Source organism: Carassius gibelio, chromosome B24 (assembly GCF_023724105.1).
Source record: "Carassius gibelio isolate Cgi1373 ecotype wild population from Czech Republic chromosome B24, carGib1.2-hapl.c, whole genome shotgun sequence".
NCBI classification, from domain to species: Eukaryota; Metazoa; Chordata; class Actinopteri; order Cypriniformes; family Cyprinidae; genus Carassius; species Carassius gibelio.
Genome location: NC_068419.1, coordinates 6,168,301 through 6,187,869, shown reverse-complemented (window position 1 = coordinate 6,187,869; position 19,569 = coordinate 6,168,301). Strand labels below are relative to the sequence as shown.

The window sequence follows — 19,569 nt, the reverse complement described above, 5'->3', positions numbered from 1 at the left end:
TCCAATGCATATTTATACATCTATAGACCTGAAACTCCTTAGAAAACAAATTTAATGGATTTTTATTATTTAATACTGTTCTTTACAGAAGTGCTCAGCTTTGATGTTAGCATTTATTTGTGGCTTTTCCGTCCAACATAGCATCAATTTAATTAAAATACCCGATATTACTTTAAAAAAAAAATCATGTGTGAAATTTACATTACCAGTGTAGTGTATATGTATGAAATCTAGTTTTTTCAATTCCAACCATCCTGAATAACTATAAAGGAAGAAAAATCAAGGTATGGCAACACTGTACCATGGGTTAAGTACACTGAACATATGTATTTTTTATGTTACATGGGTTGTTTTTAAGTTTTTTTTTTTTTTTTTTTTTTTTTTTACCTTAGATCTAAATTGTGATTAAAAAAAAAAAAAGATTGTTGTGTAAAGTAGGTTCATTAAGGCAGAACAATGAGTTTTTGTTTACTATTGTCAGACAATGTAGCAACTATGACTTTGCAAAAAGAAAGACTGCCCATATTGTGAATTTAAATTAAGATCGGTTTGTAATAGCTATAAGATTTTGTAATATGAATTTAAAGAATGAAATAAAAGACCAGCTGTATTAGAGGTAGGGAATCAATGTTTTGTCTTGAGGGAACATCATATGTACTTTAATAATCACAAATGGGCATAAATCAGTTTTGTAACCAACAAACTAAATCAGAATATGCTGGTAGTTACTAACAAGAGTGTAAACATGACAGAAAAATCTCTCTAAAAGTTAAAATGTTCAAGTTGAACTTTATTGTCATTCTGCTACATGTGTGGACATGCAGTGGAACGAAATGTTGTGTCTCACAGGACCCAGGTGCTATACATAAATACAGAAGTAAAACAGTATAAACCATACACAACTAACCTACTGACAGATTTGGATTATAAATACTATATATTAATGTTCAACTATGCATAAGATTAAAAATACAGACAATACAAATGTTTCACATAATACTATACCTATACACAACTAACCTACTGACAGACTTTGACTTTAAATACTATCCGTGAGTCAAGCAGCTGGCTGGGGAACAGTCCAGGATGATTTGTAGTGCACGAGCATGTAAACATACACATATTTGAGTCTTTTGTGGGATTACATAGAGGAGAATTGCACAAAAAAAAAAGAATGTTTCAGATAGTTTTTCTGTGATGTGGTAAGGTTGGGGGGGGGGGGGGGTATGTGGGGGGTGGAGGAGGTGAGATGGTCCATGTTTCAGGAGGTATGGGGTTTATGTGGGAACCAGAACCATTTGGTTACTCACATTCTTTAGAGTTCAGAATAAGAAAGAAATCATTACATGTTCGGAACAACTTGAGGGTTAAGAAACAATGATGTTAAATGTTAAATGTGCAAAATGTTAAATGTGGACAAAACTATTCCTTTAATTTATTAAAACATACAGGTCCTTGGTGATAGTTGAATCCTTTCGCACAGTTGTAGCTGTCATTATCCAGGGCGTTGTCATAAACACCGCAGTCCACCAGATCACTATTAAACAAATACAGACACATATCAGATTTCTACATACAAATGACTTCACTGTTGCACAAACTTCCAGTCAGCCAGCCAGAAGAGCGCTTTTAACACAAGCAGCTGCTTAACCTACAGGCAGACAGCAGGTGTTGTTTTCTACTGACTCTGCATCCAGCGTTTTCATTCCCAGAGGACCAAGCACCTTCTTCTCTACTCCCTCTAAAGCCTTCCATGATCTTTGCACTGTAAACAACTCTGGTGCCCAGTGAAACAAAGTACTGTATAACAGAACATCCTCAAAAATTCTTTGAAAGAATCTCTTATAAGCACTTGGACTCACCACCACCATAGCGATGGTGAAGTTAGGTCTGAGTTGGTAGTCACACCAGGGAATTAGAGGCCCGTAACGGTCTTTGTAAATGCATTTCTTGTGGACCAGGATGTTGCTCATTTTGGTCTGAAGGGTCTTCTGACACGTAGAAAACCTCCTCCTGGATCCTTTGATTCCACACTTTATAGGACACTGACTGTTCTGTTCCTGAAAAAATTAAACTGTAATGGTCCTGACAAATATTTAAAATGTATGAAAATTGATTAGCATGCTGTCAGCTGAATATACTTTATCATTACACTGAATTACAATACTAAGGACTAAAATGTTTAGACTCAAAAGTGAGTCACTGTAGCAACAATCATATACACATGGCACACCACTAAAATGTTGCTTTGGTAGCTTTAACCCTTTTTTGACGGAATGTAAATAAAGTAAAATAGTACTAAATAAAAACAAAGTAAAATAAGATAAAAAAAACAATACAAAATAAGATAAAATAAAATTGTGGACAACGTAAATAAAATTGAATTACTGGCTTTATTTTGTAATAAAATTAACTAAAACTAAATATTTTTGTATTGACACTTTATCTTGTAATAAAATAAACAAAAAAATACTGGCACCTTATTTTCTAAAACTTAACTGAAATAAAACAAAAACAAATATTAATAGAAAATATTAATAAACATTTATATAAAATAACTTTGTAATAAAATTACAATATTTAAAGATGCAATAGGAGATCTTGGAAAATGCTAACATTAGCCTGATAGCACTGAAAGCGAACGTCCAACCCTCCCTGCAATCGCTTTCCAAAGCCACGCCCCCTGCATGACAAAAAATCTGATCATCTATTGCACCTTTAATTACTGGTACCTTATTTTGTAACAAACAAAAATAAGTAATCACTTACTGTTTCATTGAGAATGTGTTAAACAGGATGTACCATCTCTGTGTATTGTGACAGAGGAGTATGGGGAATTTCCATTCTCATTCATCGTCATCAGCCAGCGCACCGCTGACTTACTGAGACCCACAATCTCCACCACAGAGCCATCCCTGCACATAAACACTACTCCACCATACACTTCAAGCTATTTAATCTCAGTGTTTCACATATAAAAGCATTCTTTTATGCTAAATACAGTGGAGCATTATTACATATGTTTAGCATGACAGGTATGTTAGCCGGTAGTTATTTTACTTGGGTGTAGCTGGAACACCTCTATTATGGGCGTTGTTGCTCTGTCCCATTTTATCCATCTATGCCCCACAGTTGAAGCGATGTCCACCCTAAACATATCCTGTTGTGGGATTTACTTTGTCCTCCACATCAAAGCCTACGGGACAGGACAATAGGAAAGGTTTTAGTAAATCACTCACCTTCATCTCGCATGTTATGGTCGATCTGTGGACCTGAGTTTCTCTCTCTGAACTCTATTCCCTACGCTCTATTCATATGACAATGCATAGCCTATATAACAGCTGGTCATGAACCTTACAATTCATAAACAAAAATATTAACCGCCTTCAGTCAAAATGTAATAAGCAACAGGGAAACAAAATCATAAAAATGTAACGTTTATTTATTCCAGTGACTAATATGTTGGATGTTATACTGTTTGTAAGGTAAATAAAGTTGTACCTCCCCTTAATGTATCATATAAGTAGGGCACGGCATTGTGCTGTCAAGCATCATAAGCAGTCATAGATTTTTTTTCCATTCTTCTGAACACTGTCCCCAGGGGCTGTGCCTCAGAATCATCAGTGGGATACATACGTGACACAGGGCACATAATATCTGTACCGTTGGGAACAATATTACAGTAGTCCACTATGAAAGTGTCTCTCCCCCAACAGCAGAAGATTTCAGAGGAGAAATGCGGCAGACCTGTATAGGTGACATTTTGTAATAAGTGCGTAATATGTAGAAGTGTATAAATTGACACATCAATAAAAATTATTTTAATCACAATGCAACTTAAAGGGATAGTTCGCCCAAAAATGAAAATTCTGTTATTAATTACTCACCCTCATGTCAATCCAAACACATCTTCAGAACACAAATTGAGATATTTTTGATGAAACCCGAGAGTTTTCTGGCCCTTCATAAACAGCAACGCAACTACCACATTAAGGTAGTAAATGCATTGTTTGAATTACTGAATAAAGTTGTTATTTATGATTTCTTTGCCCACAGAAAGTATTCTCATTTCAGTCATGTTACATGTGTATATTGGTACCTTGTAGGCCTCCATCCTTCAGCAGCATCCAGAATGGTATAGCAGCATCCCACCCACCCACCATCTTCCTGTTCCTCCTCGTCACATCGGGATAACAACACTTTCAACTCAGCCAGAGTCAGTTTGGACATTAAACTGCCACATAAAACAACAGGCCTTAGTGAGAGAACTGAAATGAACTGACTCACATCATGAATTAAAATTAACTGTCAAACAGCACATCTTTTGCTTTCTAGACAAATGAATAACTTTCAATGATATTTTGCTTTCTAAACAAATGAATAGCTGGGAATTGTATTTGAAAATGGTTAAGACTCTTAGTCTAAAGCTATTTTCAGAATGAGTTTGCAAGTAGCCAACCTTTTTCTGTGAGTTTGGATCGAGACTCACCCTGTGAGATCAGTTACATGTTAAAAATAAATTAAGTTCACTCAAAAGGCAATTATTTATTTGTACTAATGTATTTTTAAACAAACAAATGCATTTTTATTTTTTTATTGAACACACTTCCATAGATTTTTCCATAAATAGAAAAAAGACAAAGTAGCACTATAAAAGCACCATAAATATGGACTATATGATTTGTGCTCTTATTCTTTTTGGAGCTTGAAAGATAAAGCGGTATGAAAAAAATCTGTGTTTCTTAAAAAGATGTGTGTGTGAATGTGTGTGTGTGTGTTTTCCATGGGGAAAAAATACTTCATGCAACCCATGGTCACAATGATTATATTTTTGTTGGTTTGTTTGTGGTTAAACAAATTGCCAGCTATTTTCAGGTTCATAATGTATGTAAATGAATGTAAATAATGAAGTATAAATAAATTACGTGTGTGTGTGTGTGTGTGTATATATATATATATATATATATATATATATATACTGTATGAGATTGAACACATGACAAATAATTAAAGTGAAATCCATTATAAGACAGCATTAAATATTCATTTCATTTGGTGTGTGTTTGTTTACCTGAATGCAATTGCACTACCAGGTGTGAGCTATTCAAACAAAACCTCCTCAACAAAATCACTGTGGCCCTCATGATGTCATCTCCCTGTTTAATGATTTCACTGTCCTTTAACTGAAAACACAAACATGTTCTATTCAGTCCTACATCAGAAAGAACAAGCTCTGCACTGACTACACACTTAGACAATACCAAAATTCCAGTAAATAGAGCATGTTGTCAAATACCCAGAATACCCACAGAACAGGTTCTCTCTCTGTTAGATGCTTCTCTGTCCAATGACAGCCATACAGATATAAATGTGATCCTGACAGCCCTCCCCTTCATGTCACAGAGCAGCTGCCACTGACACTAGTGTATTGTTACCTGTACGTGTTCACTGATCTCAACCATGTAGACCATGAACCTCTCGTCTTTCACATATGACTCAGCGTTTCTCACTGTACGTGCTTCTAACATCACCTCCTCAATTTTGCCTGCGCAATGAGATGGCAGATAGAAAAAGCAATGTTTAGCTGGTTTATGAGTATCGCTGAGTCATAAGGAACTCAGTAAAAATGGCACATAAAATAAGACAAATGAGTTTGATTTCAACAACATAATTGAAAAGCAAAAAGCTTTCAGTGATAAGTTTTTGCATTTGTACCTGGGATGTACAGTACATTGGGGCCAGATGCTTTATGTATTGGTGTGTTTCTGGGTTTTTAAAGGCTAAACGAGACACAGTCACGACAGACTGATGTGCGCTGGGACATTGCCTGGTCACAGCCATGGTGTCGTCATCCAGTTGATCACATAAACCTGTGACATGCATGATGAACATTTATAAAGACACAGAGTCATGTGCACTGATGGTGGTGTAGTCAAGTGGTGAGAGGTGAAGGTTACAGGTTTAAACCTAACAATGGGTCCTAACACCCAAGGAAACATTCTACAGCTCAAATAACACATATTGGAATATGGAAAGAAATAATAATTAAAAAAAAAAAAGTATTTTGAAAGTGAAAGATGTGTGAATGTCTTTGGATTAGACAGTAAAACTCAGGGCTGTGCATTTAAAGAAATGCAGTACACAACATAAATAAAACCTTTTTTTTTATGTTAAACACTGGATATGCTATTCAAAATGAACCCAAATATATCTGAATACTTTATCATTGTCAAATGTTAGTAGAAATGCAAATTGAGTTTATAAAAGGAGAGAAAGGTGATTTGTTTGATTGTTTGTTACTGCATATTATATACATTTCATTTATTTATTCATACATTTTTGGTTGGAATGATAAAACATAAGGTTTATACACAAATGGTGTATTATCTTAAAAATAAAAACACAAATGAATAAATACAATTTGTAGAATTTAATTAGAGATATAATAAAGAGATACAAAAAGTTTAAGTGTCTCTTTAAAGTTCAAATACTTTCTGGGCCACAGTCAGTGCTTTGAATTCACATTTATCATTTTAAACAGACTTTCCATTCTAAGCTCATCTCTGTGTAAAAAAAAAGGATAGGAGGGACAGGATAAAAATATTTCCAACAGCATGTCTCAACATGTCTAATTTCTTGTATATCTGTTATGAGTAAACATGATCCTGACCTGGGTGAAGCCCTTCTCTGCCAGCTCTTGGTGGAGTTTGAGGTCAAGTTTCCCAGACATTATACCAGTTTGGAGGTTCACCTCCCCAACAGAAGAGGGCAGTGCATCGGGATTCCATTTGGGGTACAGATGCTCTTCCTTTACTACTGAAATCTCAGTTAATGTACCAACACCATTATGTGGAATTTTTGCAGACACATTTGCAACATATTTGCCTGTTTGCTGCAAGAGTGATCAATCACAAAGCTTTTATAGCTCGGATGACTGGCTAAAAATCACTTTCAAAATCTGTCTTTGAAACAAATATGGCAGCATTTGCAATGTTGCATTAACAGTGGAGTTACTCCATTAAGATAAATATCTTTATCCAGGTATATTACAACCCTGGGAAACATTTTGTCCTGAAAAGAAGGAAAACAAATTAATAACAGAAAGGCTTTTATGTATGAATAATGTCCCAGATAGGTAAAAAGGACTCTGGTCGAGTGAGAAAAACAGAAATGATTTGTAGAGGGAGTTTTATAATCAGGTGTTGACTGAACAAATGATTTGTGTCACATAACTGGTAATGAAGTAAAAATGTTTACATAAAATACATGGATTTCTCAACATTGACTGCCATTCAAAAGTTTGGGGTGAGTCAGATTTTAAAAGAAGTCTTTTTCTATTTAAAAAAATAAATAAATAAATAAAAAATGTAATGCAATTTATTCCTGTGATGCCAAAGCTGAATTTTCAGCATAATTACTCCAGTCCTCAATGTCACACAATCTTCAGAAATGTTTCTGATTTAGTGCTCAAGAAACATATCTTATAATATATAGCCATACAGGCTCTCCTCCGAAACAATAAACCAGTCAACCTTCCTCATGACTGTCCCCTGCACTAATGGCCTCTGATGGAGACAGAACAAATCTTCTCATAACAAAGGCCAAAGTTTATGACAGTGTCTTGTTTTAGACTACCGTACATATCTTTTTCGCCGGAAAAAACAATGTTATGGATAAAGGACTCATAATTCTGCAATGGAAGTGATGGTTTAAATTTAAAATTGTCCTTAACTGTGGATCGTTGTGATGCTTTGGTTCCATTTTGAGCAAGTGATGTAAATCACACTCATCTACATCTTGGATGAATTCAGATTTCCTTACTCCTTTCCTACTACAATATATAAATACAAAACAAGCTGTGGCTGGCCTGTCGGATGATCTCTTCCTGTTTAAGTGGGCAGTTCTTGGCCAGAATATGTTGCAAAGCAGATTAGACTTTAAGCTGCCAGCGTTGCTCTGCAAGACTACATAATACTTGCCTAATCACCAAAGGGTTTGTCCGGGTGACAGGTCCAATCCCTGGGTTGTATGAGGTGAGCCTTTCATAACAAACCAATCCCACTATGCAGTTTATAGCCTTGAAGAAAGAAATGATTGTGATAAAGTAATCAGATAGACATCAAAGCTAAACAGACAGCTCAACTGTGAATCATGCACACAGAAACCAAACATCATGATGACTTTGCATTTCCTTATAGCATACCACATTCAGTTGCTCTAAACTAGACTCTTCTTAAACCAGTCACAACACTTTTAAATAGATTTGGGACCTTTACTGTCATTCTGATAAGCACACATAAGCAGAAAGTAACATTTATTAGTTTACAGAGTGCTGCAACTGGCATAATAAGAAGAAAAACATATATAAAATCTAGATTTTATGTAGAAATTGTTCAAAACGAATTAATAAATATAAAACAATTTTGTCAAATGTTTCTGTACGATTACTGGACAATGAAAACTGGAGTAATGGCTGCTAAAAAAGTCAGCTTTGCCATTATAGGAACACATCACATTGAAAAATATATTCTAATAGAAAATTGTTACTTTAATAAGTGTAATTTGTAATGACATTATACAGTAGTCAACATTTGTAGTGGATCAAAAAAAGTCAATCAAAGTTTCAACTTTCACAACGTTCACCTGTAGAAGCTCCCATAGTTTCAGTTGGGAGAAAACCTCCGTCCACAGAAGCCCTCTAAGGATCTGAAACATCAACCCAATTTATTGGTCACCACAAACCATAAAGTATATTTGGAACATAAAAACCTGCGACACCCTCACAGTAATGCGTTTGTCATTCTCAATAAAAAGTTCAGATGAGGTGAGTTTACCAGGTTATAACCACACTCTGGATGGAGTCTGATACACTTACTATTTGCAGCTAACCAAAGAATCAATCATAGAATCATAATCTATCAATTTAGGCCACGCCCACACCGGGTGTTATTCTGATAAGCACACATAAGCAGAAAGTAACATTTATTAGTTTACAAAGTGCTGCAACTGGCATAATAAGAAGAAAAACATATATAAAATCTAGATTTTATGTAGAAATTGATCAAAACGAATTAATAAATATAAAACAATTTTGTCAAATGTTTCTGTACGATTACTGGACAATGAAAACTGGACAATGAGTCATTCCAACACTCTCCATAGACTTTCTATTGTGGGAAGCTGCCTCCTTGTAATTTCTGACTTATAACAAAAAACTGAGAAATGACTTAAATCTGCTATGTGACAAGATGTACAGTAAACATGCTAAAGAACCCAGAAATACGTTTTTATAAGCGGTCGACTGAATCTCAAAGGGTTTACTGAGGTGGCTGTCGTCTGTAAATGCCAATGTCTCATACTTAAAGCATGCTGAAATCTTACCTCAACACCTACAGCTAAAAAATAAAATAAAAAAAAAATAAACACTTTTAGCACCCTGCTGAACTACTTCTAAACCCTGCAAAACCACTTTTACAAACTTACATTAACAAAGGTGGTTGGCAGGACATAGTTTTCAGTTTGACATCTTATTAACCAATAAAGTGTTCATGTCAGATTTGTTCCAAAGACATACATGCAGCAGAGGACAGCATAAAACATTAGGATGTTACAAACAACAAGGCGCCCAACTTTAATTTTCCTGCAGAACTACTGAAAAGTTACAAATCTCAACCATTGTGTAACAGATGTGACCAGCTTTCATCTACACTCTGATGGCTGAAATTTAGTTATAAATAGCATAACCACTTTGTTCTTGGTCTGAAACATGATGTAGTGCTGTAAGTTTCTCCTAGCATTATCCACTACATGCTAAAGACAAAGCAGAAACATACCTTTGTGGTTGTACACCACATCTGTGATGCGAGGCATGTTCCACTCTTACATAATGTTTTCCGTCAGGTTTCCCACATCCATCCAGGTGTAATTCTTGCCAGGTGGGGAGAAATCAGGGTTCAGCTCCAGCTGATCAGCTATGGAGTAGCAGGACCGTGATGTGCCTAGTTTCTGAAGAGGCATGAAGTGGATCATATAATTCCATCTTTTTCAAATTAATTGCCTTTTTTTGTACATTTCATGTGTAAATTTGGGCAAAATAGCTTGTTACTTGGTGTTGCCTTAGCTAACACAACTAATTATTAAAAAACAGAGTCTGTTTGCAGCTGAAAGGGAAATTAATATCAATTAAATTTTATCAAATTAGAAAACGCTTGTCCAGACTGCTAAAAAAAAAAAAAGTGTGATACTGAATTTCTGTGACACTGAAAACTTGTAATAAACCACAGACGGTCAAAGTGAATGAAGTGCAACCTGGTTTTATGTGGAACATGTCTTTGTCTTATATATTATACTCCATAAATCTCGATAGGGGGTAAATACCCATTTTATAGATATCAGTATGTTTGTCATACATGAGTTTCAACACATATTGATTCATACCAGTTTCCTTGGCCACTCTGAGTCTGTCTAGTCATTCATCCATAGGGCCCAAACACCTAGCAAGGTAAGTCTGAACAGTAATACAATCGAGAGGCAGGATCTTCCTCTCATTACGTAACACTGGAACGACAACAACGAGCCACCTCCGGTTCTTTCCTAATGCATGCATACACAGTAGGGTAACACCTTTTTTTCTTGGAAGGCAATTAGCTGCTGCCCAAATTCCAAGAAGTAAAAACAATAACACAATTCACTCACACCCAAAGTAATACTGATAAGAGCCTGGTAATCTCCAGGTCCAGTTCCCAATATTTCTCTGAATCATCCTCTCTGTGAAGTGAAATGAGAATCACATGAGAAAACAGCAGGGGGTGTTGCACATCCAATAGCCCTGTGAGTCTGAAACTTTAGATTAAATAATGTATTATCAGTCAAGATCACATTATTGTTTTTGATAACTTATGCTGCAGTGTTTAGCAACTTTTCTTTCTTTCTTTTCTTTTTTTAAGGCCTTAAATATGTACTTTTCAGGTACTGTCACTGTGTAATTATTTTTTTTCCTTTTTTTTCCGCTCATCGAGGCTTCACACTCCATCCCTGTAGGTGGCGGAAATTCACCTAAGGCTGGTTTGCCAACCGCCAATATATATTATAAAAGAAGAAGAAGAGTATCGTTTTGTAATTTATTTTAGCCACACCCACAAGGCATTCAACCAATCACACCCCATCCTGCAAAGAGACCGCCTTTATGGTTCCGCGTGCCATTTAAACTCAAGTACAGCTGTATGTTTTCGTTTTCTTCAGTGGTCCGATGGAAGTTTATTTTAGATGAATGGAGGTATGTATCATTATTATGTTTATTGTGCTTGTCTGTCTGGGCCTGCTCATTTTTGTTTTGTTTTGTTTTGTTTTGTTTTGTTTTGTTTACACATGCGCAGACGTCTGCTCAACTAGCTGCAGCTGCTACATTATCAGTGTAAAGGTGAAAGTCGCTGCTGGTTGAGTTGATGCCTGTTTTTATGGAAGAGGTAGTATTTCCCCACTTTTTTGCTTCCATTAACACTTTTATTCTTATCTATCTGTATCAATTTATGTCATCAGTCTAACGCACGAGACAGAAACATGACCTTGACCCGTTTATCTAATTTTACATTAACTAAAGACACCACCAGTATACAGTACGACAACTTGAATTTGAGGATTCATTAGTTCTGCATGCTTTTTTTATATATATATATATAGATCAGAGCAGTGACTTTGAGTGTTAAAACTCTCCAATCTTCTAGTGCTGTTCTGGGGTCAGTAACAGTTGCAGCCCCCTCCTTATCTTTATTTGCAGGTTTCTCAGAAAAACATGATTAGACAACAAACATAAAGAAAAAACAAGTAACACAGTTGACTATGTATTTTCATCAATGAATTATTAACATGATGTTAAGTTCTATTTATGCTGCTAACTCAGAAAAGTACAATTGTACAGTATATTAATGTTTTTTGGTGATGTAATTTTACTACCATGTTGCTACCAGTTATCCGTGTTACTACCACCTGTTTCAACAACATATTGATTACTTTTCAAAATATAAATGGCTTTGCAATAAATATTGATTCATTTCAGGTTCTGGTGAAAATGTGGATTTTATTGCTGCTGCTCTCAGTGTGTTCAGAGACCGTCATTTGCTACAGTGATGGAAAAGTTGAAGCGGCTTGTGGGGACATGACACCCCAACATGGTCATGATCCCAGAACCAAAAACCCTCCATTTAACCTCACAGCAGACAAATCCCAATTCAGCCCTGGAGATGAAATCAAAGGTAGGAATACTGTAGCGGAATTTTGACGCTTAATAAAATATTGCAAATGTGTATTTAATAATTTATCATATGTTATTCATATTCACAGTGACATTATCAATGGTGCCTTCTTACGAGGGAAAGAAATACATCAAAGGATTTCTTATAGAAGCAAGAGATGCTGTCAATCTCGATGAAAAAGTCGGATCGTTTAAGTTAATCAATCCTGGAATATCCCAGCTTCTTACGTGCGACAGTAAAGAGGTCAGTGATTGTAGCATCCTTTTATTGAAAACAAAATATTTACTACAACACTAAATGAATGAGTCACTCATTATAACAGCGATTCTAGTATTTGTTATTTCCTCTATTAAACTGAATACGTAAATAAAACAGGAAATTTTACGAACACCCTTTTTCATCAGATAAACCAGATTTTCAATATTCACAGGGCTCTGCTGTGAGTCACACCGATAAATCCCATAAGACCGAGGTCCAGGTGATCTGGGAAGCACCATCTGACTCTCCTTCCACTGTGCAGTTTCTGTAAGTTTTTAAAATGCTGTTTTACCCACCTTGTTTGTTGTGAAACTTGATGTACTTTGTCTTTGCTTTCAGGGTAACTGTTGTCCAAGGCTTTAAAGAATACTGGGTGAAGAGTCAAGGTCCCGTGGTGTCCCAAAATGGTTTCACTCCTCCGCCACAAACCAGCTTTGGTGGGTCCATTGGTGCCCAAACCACCCAAACCACAACTTCCTCAATACTATCACGTTCGGTGAGTCAAACAGTGCTAAAGTCACTGGAATTACTCTCTTTTACACACTTGTTGAGTTTGTGACCCTTTCAGCCTAAAAATAATTGGAATATCTAAATAATACTCATAAATAATACTAATATAACTCCTCTTCAGTTCACTTCTGAGGGCTGTGGAAGCGAGAAGTCCTGTTTGAGAGATCCAGAGGGCTGTGACCCACAAAACGACAACGCGTGTCACTTCCTGTCTTTTAGGGCATTTGAAAGTAGTGTGATGTTTGAGCTCAGTGGACCTGCGGAGGGTTACGTGTCCTTTGCCTTATCAGAGGACAAATGGATGGTAATATACACAGATGCTTATAATTATTTCTTATTTCTCATCTAATTGAGTGTAACATATTACTTATGTTCTCTTATGTATGTAATACAATAAAATAAACAGAAATACAATAAAATGTGAAAAGTACTAAAACAACTAAAACTAAACTGACTTTTATTCAAGAATAAACAAACAAACACAACAAAATATAATTATTATGCTTTTGAATGATATAATAGTTTGTCGTGGCATAAACAATAGCAAATGTGTTGTGCATTTCAGGGGAAAGATGACGTCTACTTGTGTATTAGAGACACCGACCGAGTTGAAATCAAGGCTGCATATGTTTCTGGACGGACTCACCCAGAATACTCTTCACAGGTATAGTTGGATTGATTGGACAGCGAAAATAACAAACAGTGCTCAGTGGTTTAAAGTTAAATAACTCGACCCAATGTAATTTGAAAACCATGTGACTTAGTAAACACAAAGGATGATTTGCAGAAGTTTCATGTTGTTCTTTTTCAAACAAGGTTTTTAATTAACAACAAAATGAATGAACTTCTGCTTCTCCCACAAAGCTATGGCTTTAGACCACTTGGAAAATAAGATGTATTGCTTTATAAATTTTTAGGATTAGACTTGTACCCTTGTACTTTTGCACTTTTTTTTTTTTTTTTTTGGTACAGATGAAGAGAGAATAAATGGATTTGGCATTATTCAATAAATTCACTTTAAAGTCTGTGCTCAATTTCTAGAACGTTCTGAAAGACACAGCGTGGAGGCTGTCAGATGGAGTGATTCAGTGTAGCTTCCGCAGAGACATAGTCCTCCCACCTGAGAATCTGAACAGGTTCAGTCTGGACCAGATGTACTACCTCTTCATGGCTCATGGTCGAGCTGAAGATGGTGAGATATTGCTTTTTCCTTTCTTCATTGTTGTTTGTTTTCATTGGCAAGTAGTGTCAATAGACTCGTTTCTCTTTCTCCAGGGCAAACTCATCGACATGACCGCCAGCCTCTGATTTCAACCTATCAGAGAGTTTTAACGGGACCTCCTGAGGATCTAACTGGTTCTCGATCACCCCTGCTCATGAAATATCATGGTGAGGCCAAATAATAAAACTATATACTGATTGGGATTAATAATATGATATCCAGGGAGCTATACAGTGCATATATTAATTGATTTTCACCTGGATTGCAATAAAAAAAGGGGGGGGGGGGGAGTGGCAAAAATCCTCTAAATTCACCTTGACATTTATACTGAAGAATTCTGTGGGGTTGGACATATTTGGGTTTGTTATTTATTTTTAACTAAAACAATTAAGAGTCATTTATTTGGATCATTATAAGTATCTATAAGAATTGGCAACAGAAACACAGCTGAAATTAAATTGAGCGTAAATATTTAATTACTCAAATGAAACTTAGAGAAGAAAAAAAAAATGCATGAAAATTAGAAATGTTAACTTTGCAACTTAATGAAATAAGTTTTTTGAGGAACCTGAATTAAGTTACTAAACTAAAACAGAAATAACATTTCAGTGCATATTACAAAATATTTCCATTTAAAAATATGTTATGAAAATATAAAAATAAAAGCGAATTGAAAATAGGATTTTTATCATTTAGTATTATTATTCTAAAAGTATATAAGTAATACCAAAATAAAACTGGTTAAGGCTCTTGGCAGGAAACATCATCCTAGCAAACACCATTTTAATCACATAGTAACACCCATGTGGCAACATTTACTAAAATCGATGGCATTTTTTCTGTAGAATGTTCTGAGTCTGTTTGTAACTATAGGGGCTTTCATGCTGATCGCCTGGACATCGACAGTCAGTGCTGGTGTCATCATGGCACGATACTTCAAATCAGATTGGCCCGAAAGGAATATTTTGGGCCAAAAGGTCTGGTTTCAGGTAAGAGCTCGTTTCATACAATGAGGATTTCATTAGTTTTCAAATGTGAATGATCAAGGCTTCTTGTTTCCACAGTTACATCGAATGCTAATGGCCCTCACAGTTCTACTCACCTTGGGCGGCTTTGTTTTGCCTTTTATGTACAGGGGAGGCTGGAGCAAGGTAACACACACACACACACACACACACACACACACACACACACATAAATGTCTGAGTAATACTAATGCTTTAACAGTGTGTCATATTTTCACCCCCTTCATCACACACCACTGACTGTTCAATAGCACTGCCAATGTGTCAGACCCACATGCTGTCTGCTCAGAATAAGAAAGCGAGCAAATTAATATCCCATGTTCATTAGAAGCGACCCACCATGTGGCATCTTTTTGGCCTGTTTTTGGAAAAACGTACCCACTTTTCTTCAGTGATTAATCAAGCACCGTGTTGATTGAGTGTCTTATTAAGTCTGCAAGTGCTGGTTAATTTGAGCCTCAAACCGACACGTGTATCCATCCGTAAGGCTAAGCATGTGGGACACATTTGTGACTCAACAGGGGCATCTGTGACATCCCTCTTGCCAAGTATCTGTCAGAGCTTCTGTGTATGACCAGCAGAGGGCATCGAGTTCCACGCCAAACCCGACCCCATACAAAATAATACCCATCAACCTTTTACTTTTGCAGCCTTCGAAATGCTGTTTCCTGCCATTACTCATTGCTTCAAGAAGTTTGTTGAATCAGAGTTTGTTGACAATATTAGCTTCATGTATACAGTGGATCCTAATCTGTATTGTATTATCCACAGCGGGCAGGAATACACCCCTATTTGGGCTGTGTTGTCATGGCACTTGCTGTCATCCAACCTGTCATGGCACTTTTCAGACCTGCACCAGATGCCTCAAGGTAAAGCCTAGTAACAGTGCAGCACAATACAGCCAGAAAACAAATGTCCAGAAGGAGCTACTAGCATACAAAGCAATATTTACTATGTACTGCATAATATTTTCTAATATATTTTTTTTTATATTAGGTATCAGATGTTATATTTTAAGTGTTTTTGCTATAGTTTAATGCATATTGTCACAATAGAATGCCATATTGTTGTCAAATTGGATAAAATGTCTCAATCTGGTTTAATTGTGTGCTGCACATACACTGGCAAATGTAGTGATTAGTCTGGGTTTTCTGTATAAAGTGTGTGAGAAATAGTATATGTATGGTTTTCTGAACATACACAGAGCACTTAATTTGTTTTATAAGGTTCTGTCTTTTAAACGCCTTTGTGTTTCATTAGGGGTAATATATATACGTATGTATGTATGTGTGTATATTAGGAATGTAATGATACACTTATTCGTATTGAACCATTCGGTATGAGGCTTTAGGTAGCCTACGCTTTACAAACTGAACAATACGTTGGACTAATCCTATTACATTTTGGAAAATAAAAGATAATCTTGTATCGACAATAGCCAGAGATAAACGGAGATAAACATCATTTATTGGCAATAATAAGAGGATTTGGCATCTCCAGTTAATGTAGGCCTATTATTATGTAAATACTTTTATTATCAAATTGAAATTACAGTTAATTTTCCACGCGATTAACCTACTGCATAACTGACGTGCTGCAAGGATAACAAAAGATCAGGGTATTTACTCCTCAATTAAAATGTTAAAAAAAAAAGGGTCTTGTCTATCATATAATTAAAATATTAACACTGCAGTCATCAATGAAAATCAATGAAATGAAAAGCTTCTATGTTTCTTTATATATATATGTATGTGTGTGTGTGTGTGTGTGTGTGTACGGGTCACAAGAGCAATATTAAGGGAATAAATTAAAATGGTTATCTATAATAGCCTACCATAGAATATGTTGAAGTAAATTAGTCTCTTGTCATCTCTGAGAGAATATGTAGCGTCAGATGCCAAAAGCTCCATCATGACTCCGTCATTCCATTTTTACTTTCACTTTCGTCGTCATGAATTGAGTTTAGGACTTTTTACCAGCATAACTCTTACGTAAAGTTTGCATGTTGCTTATGTGATATCCATTGGCTCACCTTCATGGTATAAAACAGAAGTATTTCCAACATTATGATGCAATTACCACCCAACTACCCCCAAACTGTGACACAGCTGTGTCGTATTAAACCGAACCGTGACTTTAGATATTTGAACCGTGAAAGCATAATGAACCATAGGTTGATACCTGAAAGTATAAAAAGGCACCTGCTGAATACGTCACCTACTCCGATGTCTGAGGAGATGTAAACAGGCTAGCCGAAGGCATGGCGAGGGGCACAGCTTCTCATTCCCTCTAGGGGAACCATGGTTACATTAGTCACCTAAGATGTTCCCCTTCAAGGGATTCAAGCTGCATCCCCCTCTAGGGGACACTTTGGGAAACAATATCCAATCATGCCATGCCGAAGCGCATGCCTGTCCACCTGGTGAGAGAGCACCAAGGAGGTGACAGACATGTACTAGAACTTTCCTCAGAAAGGGGCCAAGCCGCTGACGCCTCGCGCTGCTAACTGAATTTGTTGTTCTGTATGTTGTCTATACTATTTTAGAAACCTGTTGTGTAGGACACTGTTTTACAAATATGAATTCATAAGTCATGTTTTTAAATGTATTTTCTGTATAACCTGCTCTCAGGAGATATATCTTCAACTGGATGCATTTTGGAACAGGAACAGCAGCTCAAGTTGTGGCTGGTAAGAATAAATGCTGTGAAAAGTCTGGAACAGTTTATAATGCGACTCAGATTCATATTAACAACAGTGCTGACAGAAGAAATCACCTTTGTAAATTCAATAAAAAAGCTGTGTGTTTTCATGATTTAGTTGTCACCATCTTCCTCGGGATCCATCAGCAAGCTCTGTTCCTGCCTGCTCCGTGGTCCACAGGGGTCCTGGCAGCCATTGTGGTGTGGTTTGTACTGGCAGATTTGGTTCTGGATGTCCATCGAAGGGGATATTTCTCTATAGGTCAGTGAACTGCCCTCAGACGTGTGTTCTGTATTCATTTCAGAGCAGTAGTTTATTTTATGTGTAGTGTTTCTTTGCGCCTATGCAGGAAATTTTTGTTTAATGAATCCATTAAATTGTAAAAGGTTTTATACTGCAGTAACAATAGAAATGTTGGGTTGAATGCTAATCAGTCTGAAAGGCCACAGATATGTTTTTATATATTTAATTGCATTCACTATTTTTATACTTGTGTTTTTCAGGTAAATATTTAAAAAATGTCAAAATCTACACTGAACATATTAATTCTGATGACATGGAGATGGTGTTTGTTCCTGATGAGAATGAGACTTCTAGTGCGGTGAGTGAGTTTGTGAGTACTTTCTCATAAGAAGCACATGCATTTCATTGACGATATAACTTGATATGTCCATTGCATTTTCTTTTTCTTTTTTCAGGAATCTTGTTTTAAAAACATAGTGCTGGCTATTTATCTTTGTGGAAATCTGGGATTACTAAATGTTCTCCTTTGGACCATCAGTGCATTATGACACACTCTCAGCAGTCATTTACACATTCACTAATCATGCCTATTTTAAAACAAGCCAAAGAAATATAGAGTAGGATTTAATTACGACAGACAACCTGTCCATTTACATTGGTTATTAGAATGAAATTGTTTGATTTGTTTTTGGATTACATATGTTCAATATAGCGTACCTTTTTTTTTTCTTTTCGTAAAGAACAACTTCTGCTCATTTAAATCTCTTCATGATTCACTTTTTTAAACCTTTAGATCTGAAGAACATCTATTTTATTGTGTGATATTTGGTGACCGCATTCAATTTAGTGTTTACAGATCAAGTAATTATTCTTGATGCTGTATTATAATTTTTATTTTATTTTTTTCCTAAATATGAATTAATCATGTTTTAACCACCTTATTCTTGATTCTAGTGCCTAATATTGGTTTAAAGACTACTTTTTAAAATTACTGTTGCCTGAAATGTAAATATTATTAACAATTTGTCTGTTTTGTACAAAGACTGAATGTAGTGTGGATGACATGGATCATTTATTTGAGTTTTCAAATAGATTCAAATCACTTTTTTAAATAAAACTTTTGAAATTAAACCGTGTGACAAGCTTGAACTTCTGAAATATGTGCATACAATTTTTATTTATCTTTATTAATTTTTATTTTAATCCTTTAGGATCATGGGTTTGATTAACCATGTTTTGATCAATTATTTATTTAGACTATGAATATAATGCAGTTGTATGTATGTGTAGTAATTTCCGTGTGTGAAGTTTTTACTCCTGTGAAGTGTTATTTTAATATGGTATGGTTTCGCATCAACA

The 19,569-nt window shown here is 35.8% G+C and overlaps 1 protein-coding gene and 1 long non-coding RNA gene across 10 annotated transcripts; one reads left to right on the top strand and one right to left on the bottom strand.

Moving 5' to 3' along the window:
* Positions 1-647: 647 nt before the first annotated feature.
* Positions 648-10,585, bottom strand: LOC128013231 (uncharacterized). Of its 8 annotated transcripts, XR_008183272.1 has the most exons (13): positions 10,438-10,585; positions 9,834-10,005; positions 8,644-8,706; positions 6,671-8,077; positions 5,716-5,870; positions 5,436-5,545; positions 5,072-5,183; positions 4,100-4,234; positions 3,888-3,981; positions 3,061-3,747; positions 2,770-2,915; positions 1,656-2,060; positions 648-1,537 (listed from the first exon to the last, which is right to left on the bottom strand). It is a non-coding gene; the product is annotated as an uncharacterized LOC128013231 (long non-coding RNA). The 8 variants fall into 8 exon arrangements; XR_008183271.1 differs by having other exon boundaries at positions 1,656-1,777; positions 1,863-2,060; positions 3,061-4,234; XR_008183274.1 differs by having other exon boundaries at positions 1,687-1,777; positions 1,863-2,060; positions 3,061-4,234.
* Positions 10,586-11,018: 433 nt separating this feature from the next.
* frrs1b (ferric-chelate reductase 1b) lies at positions 11,019-19,341 on the top strand. Of its 2 annotated transcripts, none has more exons than XM_052596053.1 (16): positions 11,019-11,275; positions 12,056-12,251; positions 12,340-12,494; positions 12,682-12,776; positions 12,849-13,005; positions 13,141-13,323; positions 13,585-13,683; positions 14,061-14,211; positions 14,295-14,408; positions 15,115-15,230; positions 15,306-15,392; positions 16,038-16,135; positions 17,897-17,955; positions 18,085-18,228; positions 18,471-18,568; positions 18,666-19,341. In XM_052596053.1, exons 1-16 carry the CDS (start codon positions 11,270-11,272, stop codon positions 18,756-18,758), a joined length of 1,851 nt encoding a protein of 616 aa, XP_052452013.1. In that variant the 5' UTR covers positions 11,019-11,269; the 3' UTR covers positions 18,759-19,341. The 2 variants fall into 2 exon arrangements, with proteins under 2 accessions (XP_052452013.1, XP_052452011.1); XM_052596051.1 differs by lacking the exon at positions 11,019-11,275 and adding an exon at positions 11,333-11,465.
* The last annotated feature ends 228 nt before the right edge of the window (positions 19,342-19,569 follow it).

Bases quoted from the DNA above. Each gene is read 5' to 3' on its own strand.
- frrs1b (XM_052596051.1), top strand. From the start codon at position 11,445: ATGCCTGTTTTTATGGAAGAG. The intron at 13,684-14,060 runs GTATAGTTGGAT...CTCAATTTCTAG, and splicing joins ACCCAGAATACTCTTCACAG to AACGTTCTGAAAGACACAGC. The intron at 17,956-18,084 runs GTAAGAATAAAT...TTCATGATTTAG, and splicing joins AGCAGCTCAAGTTGTGGCTG to TTGTCACCATCTTCCTCGGG.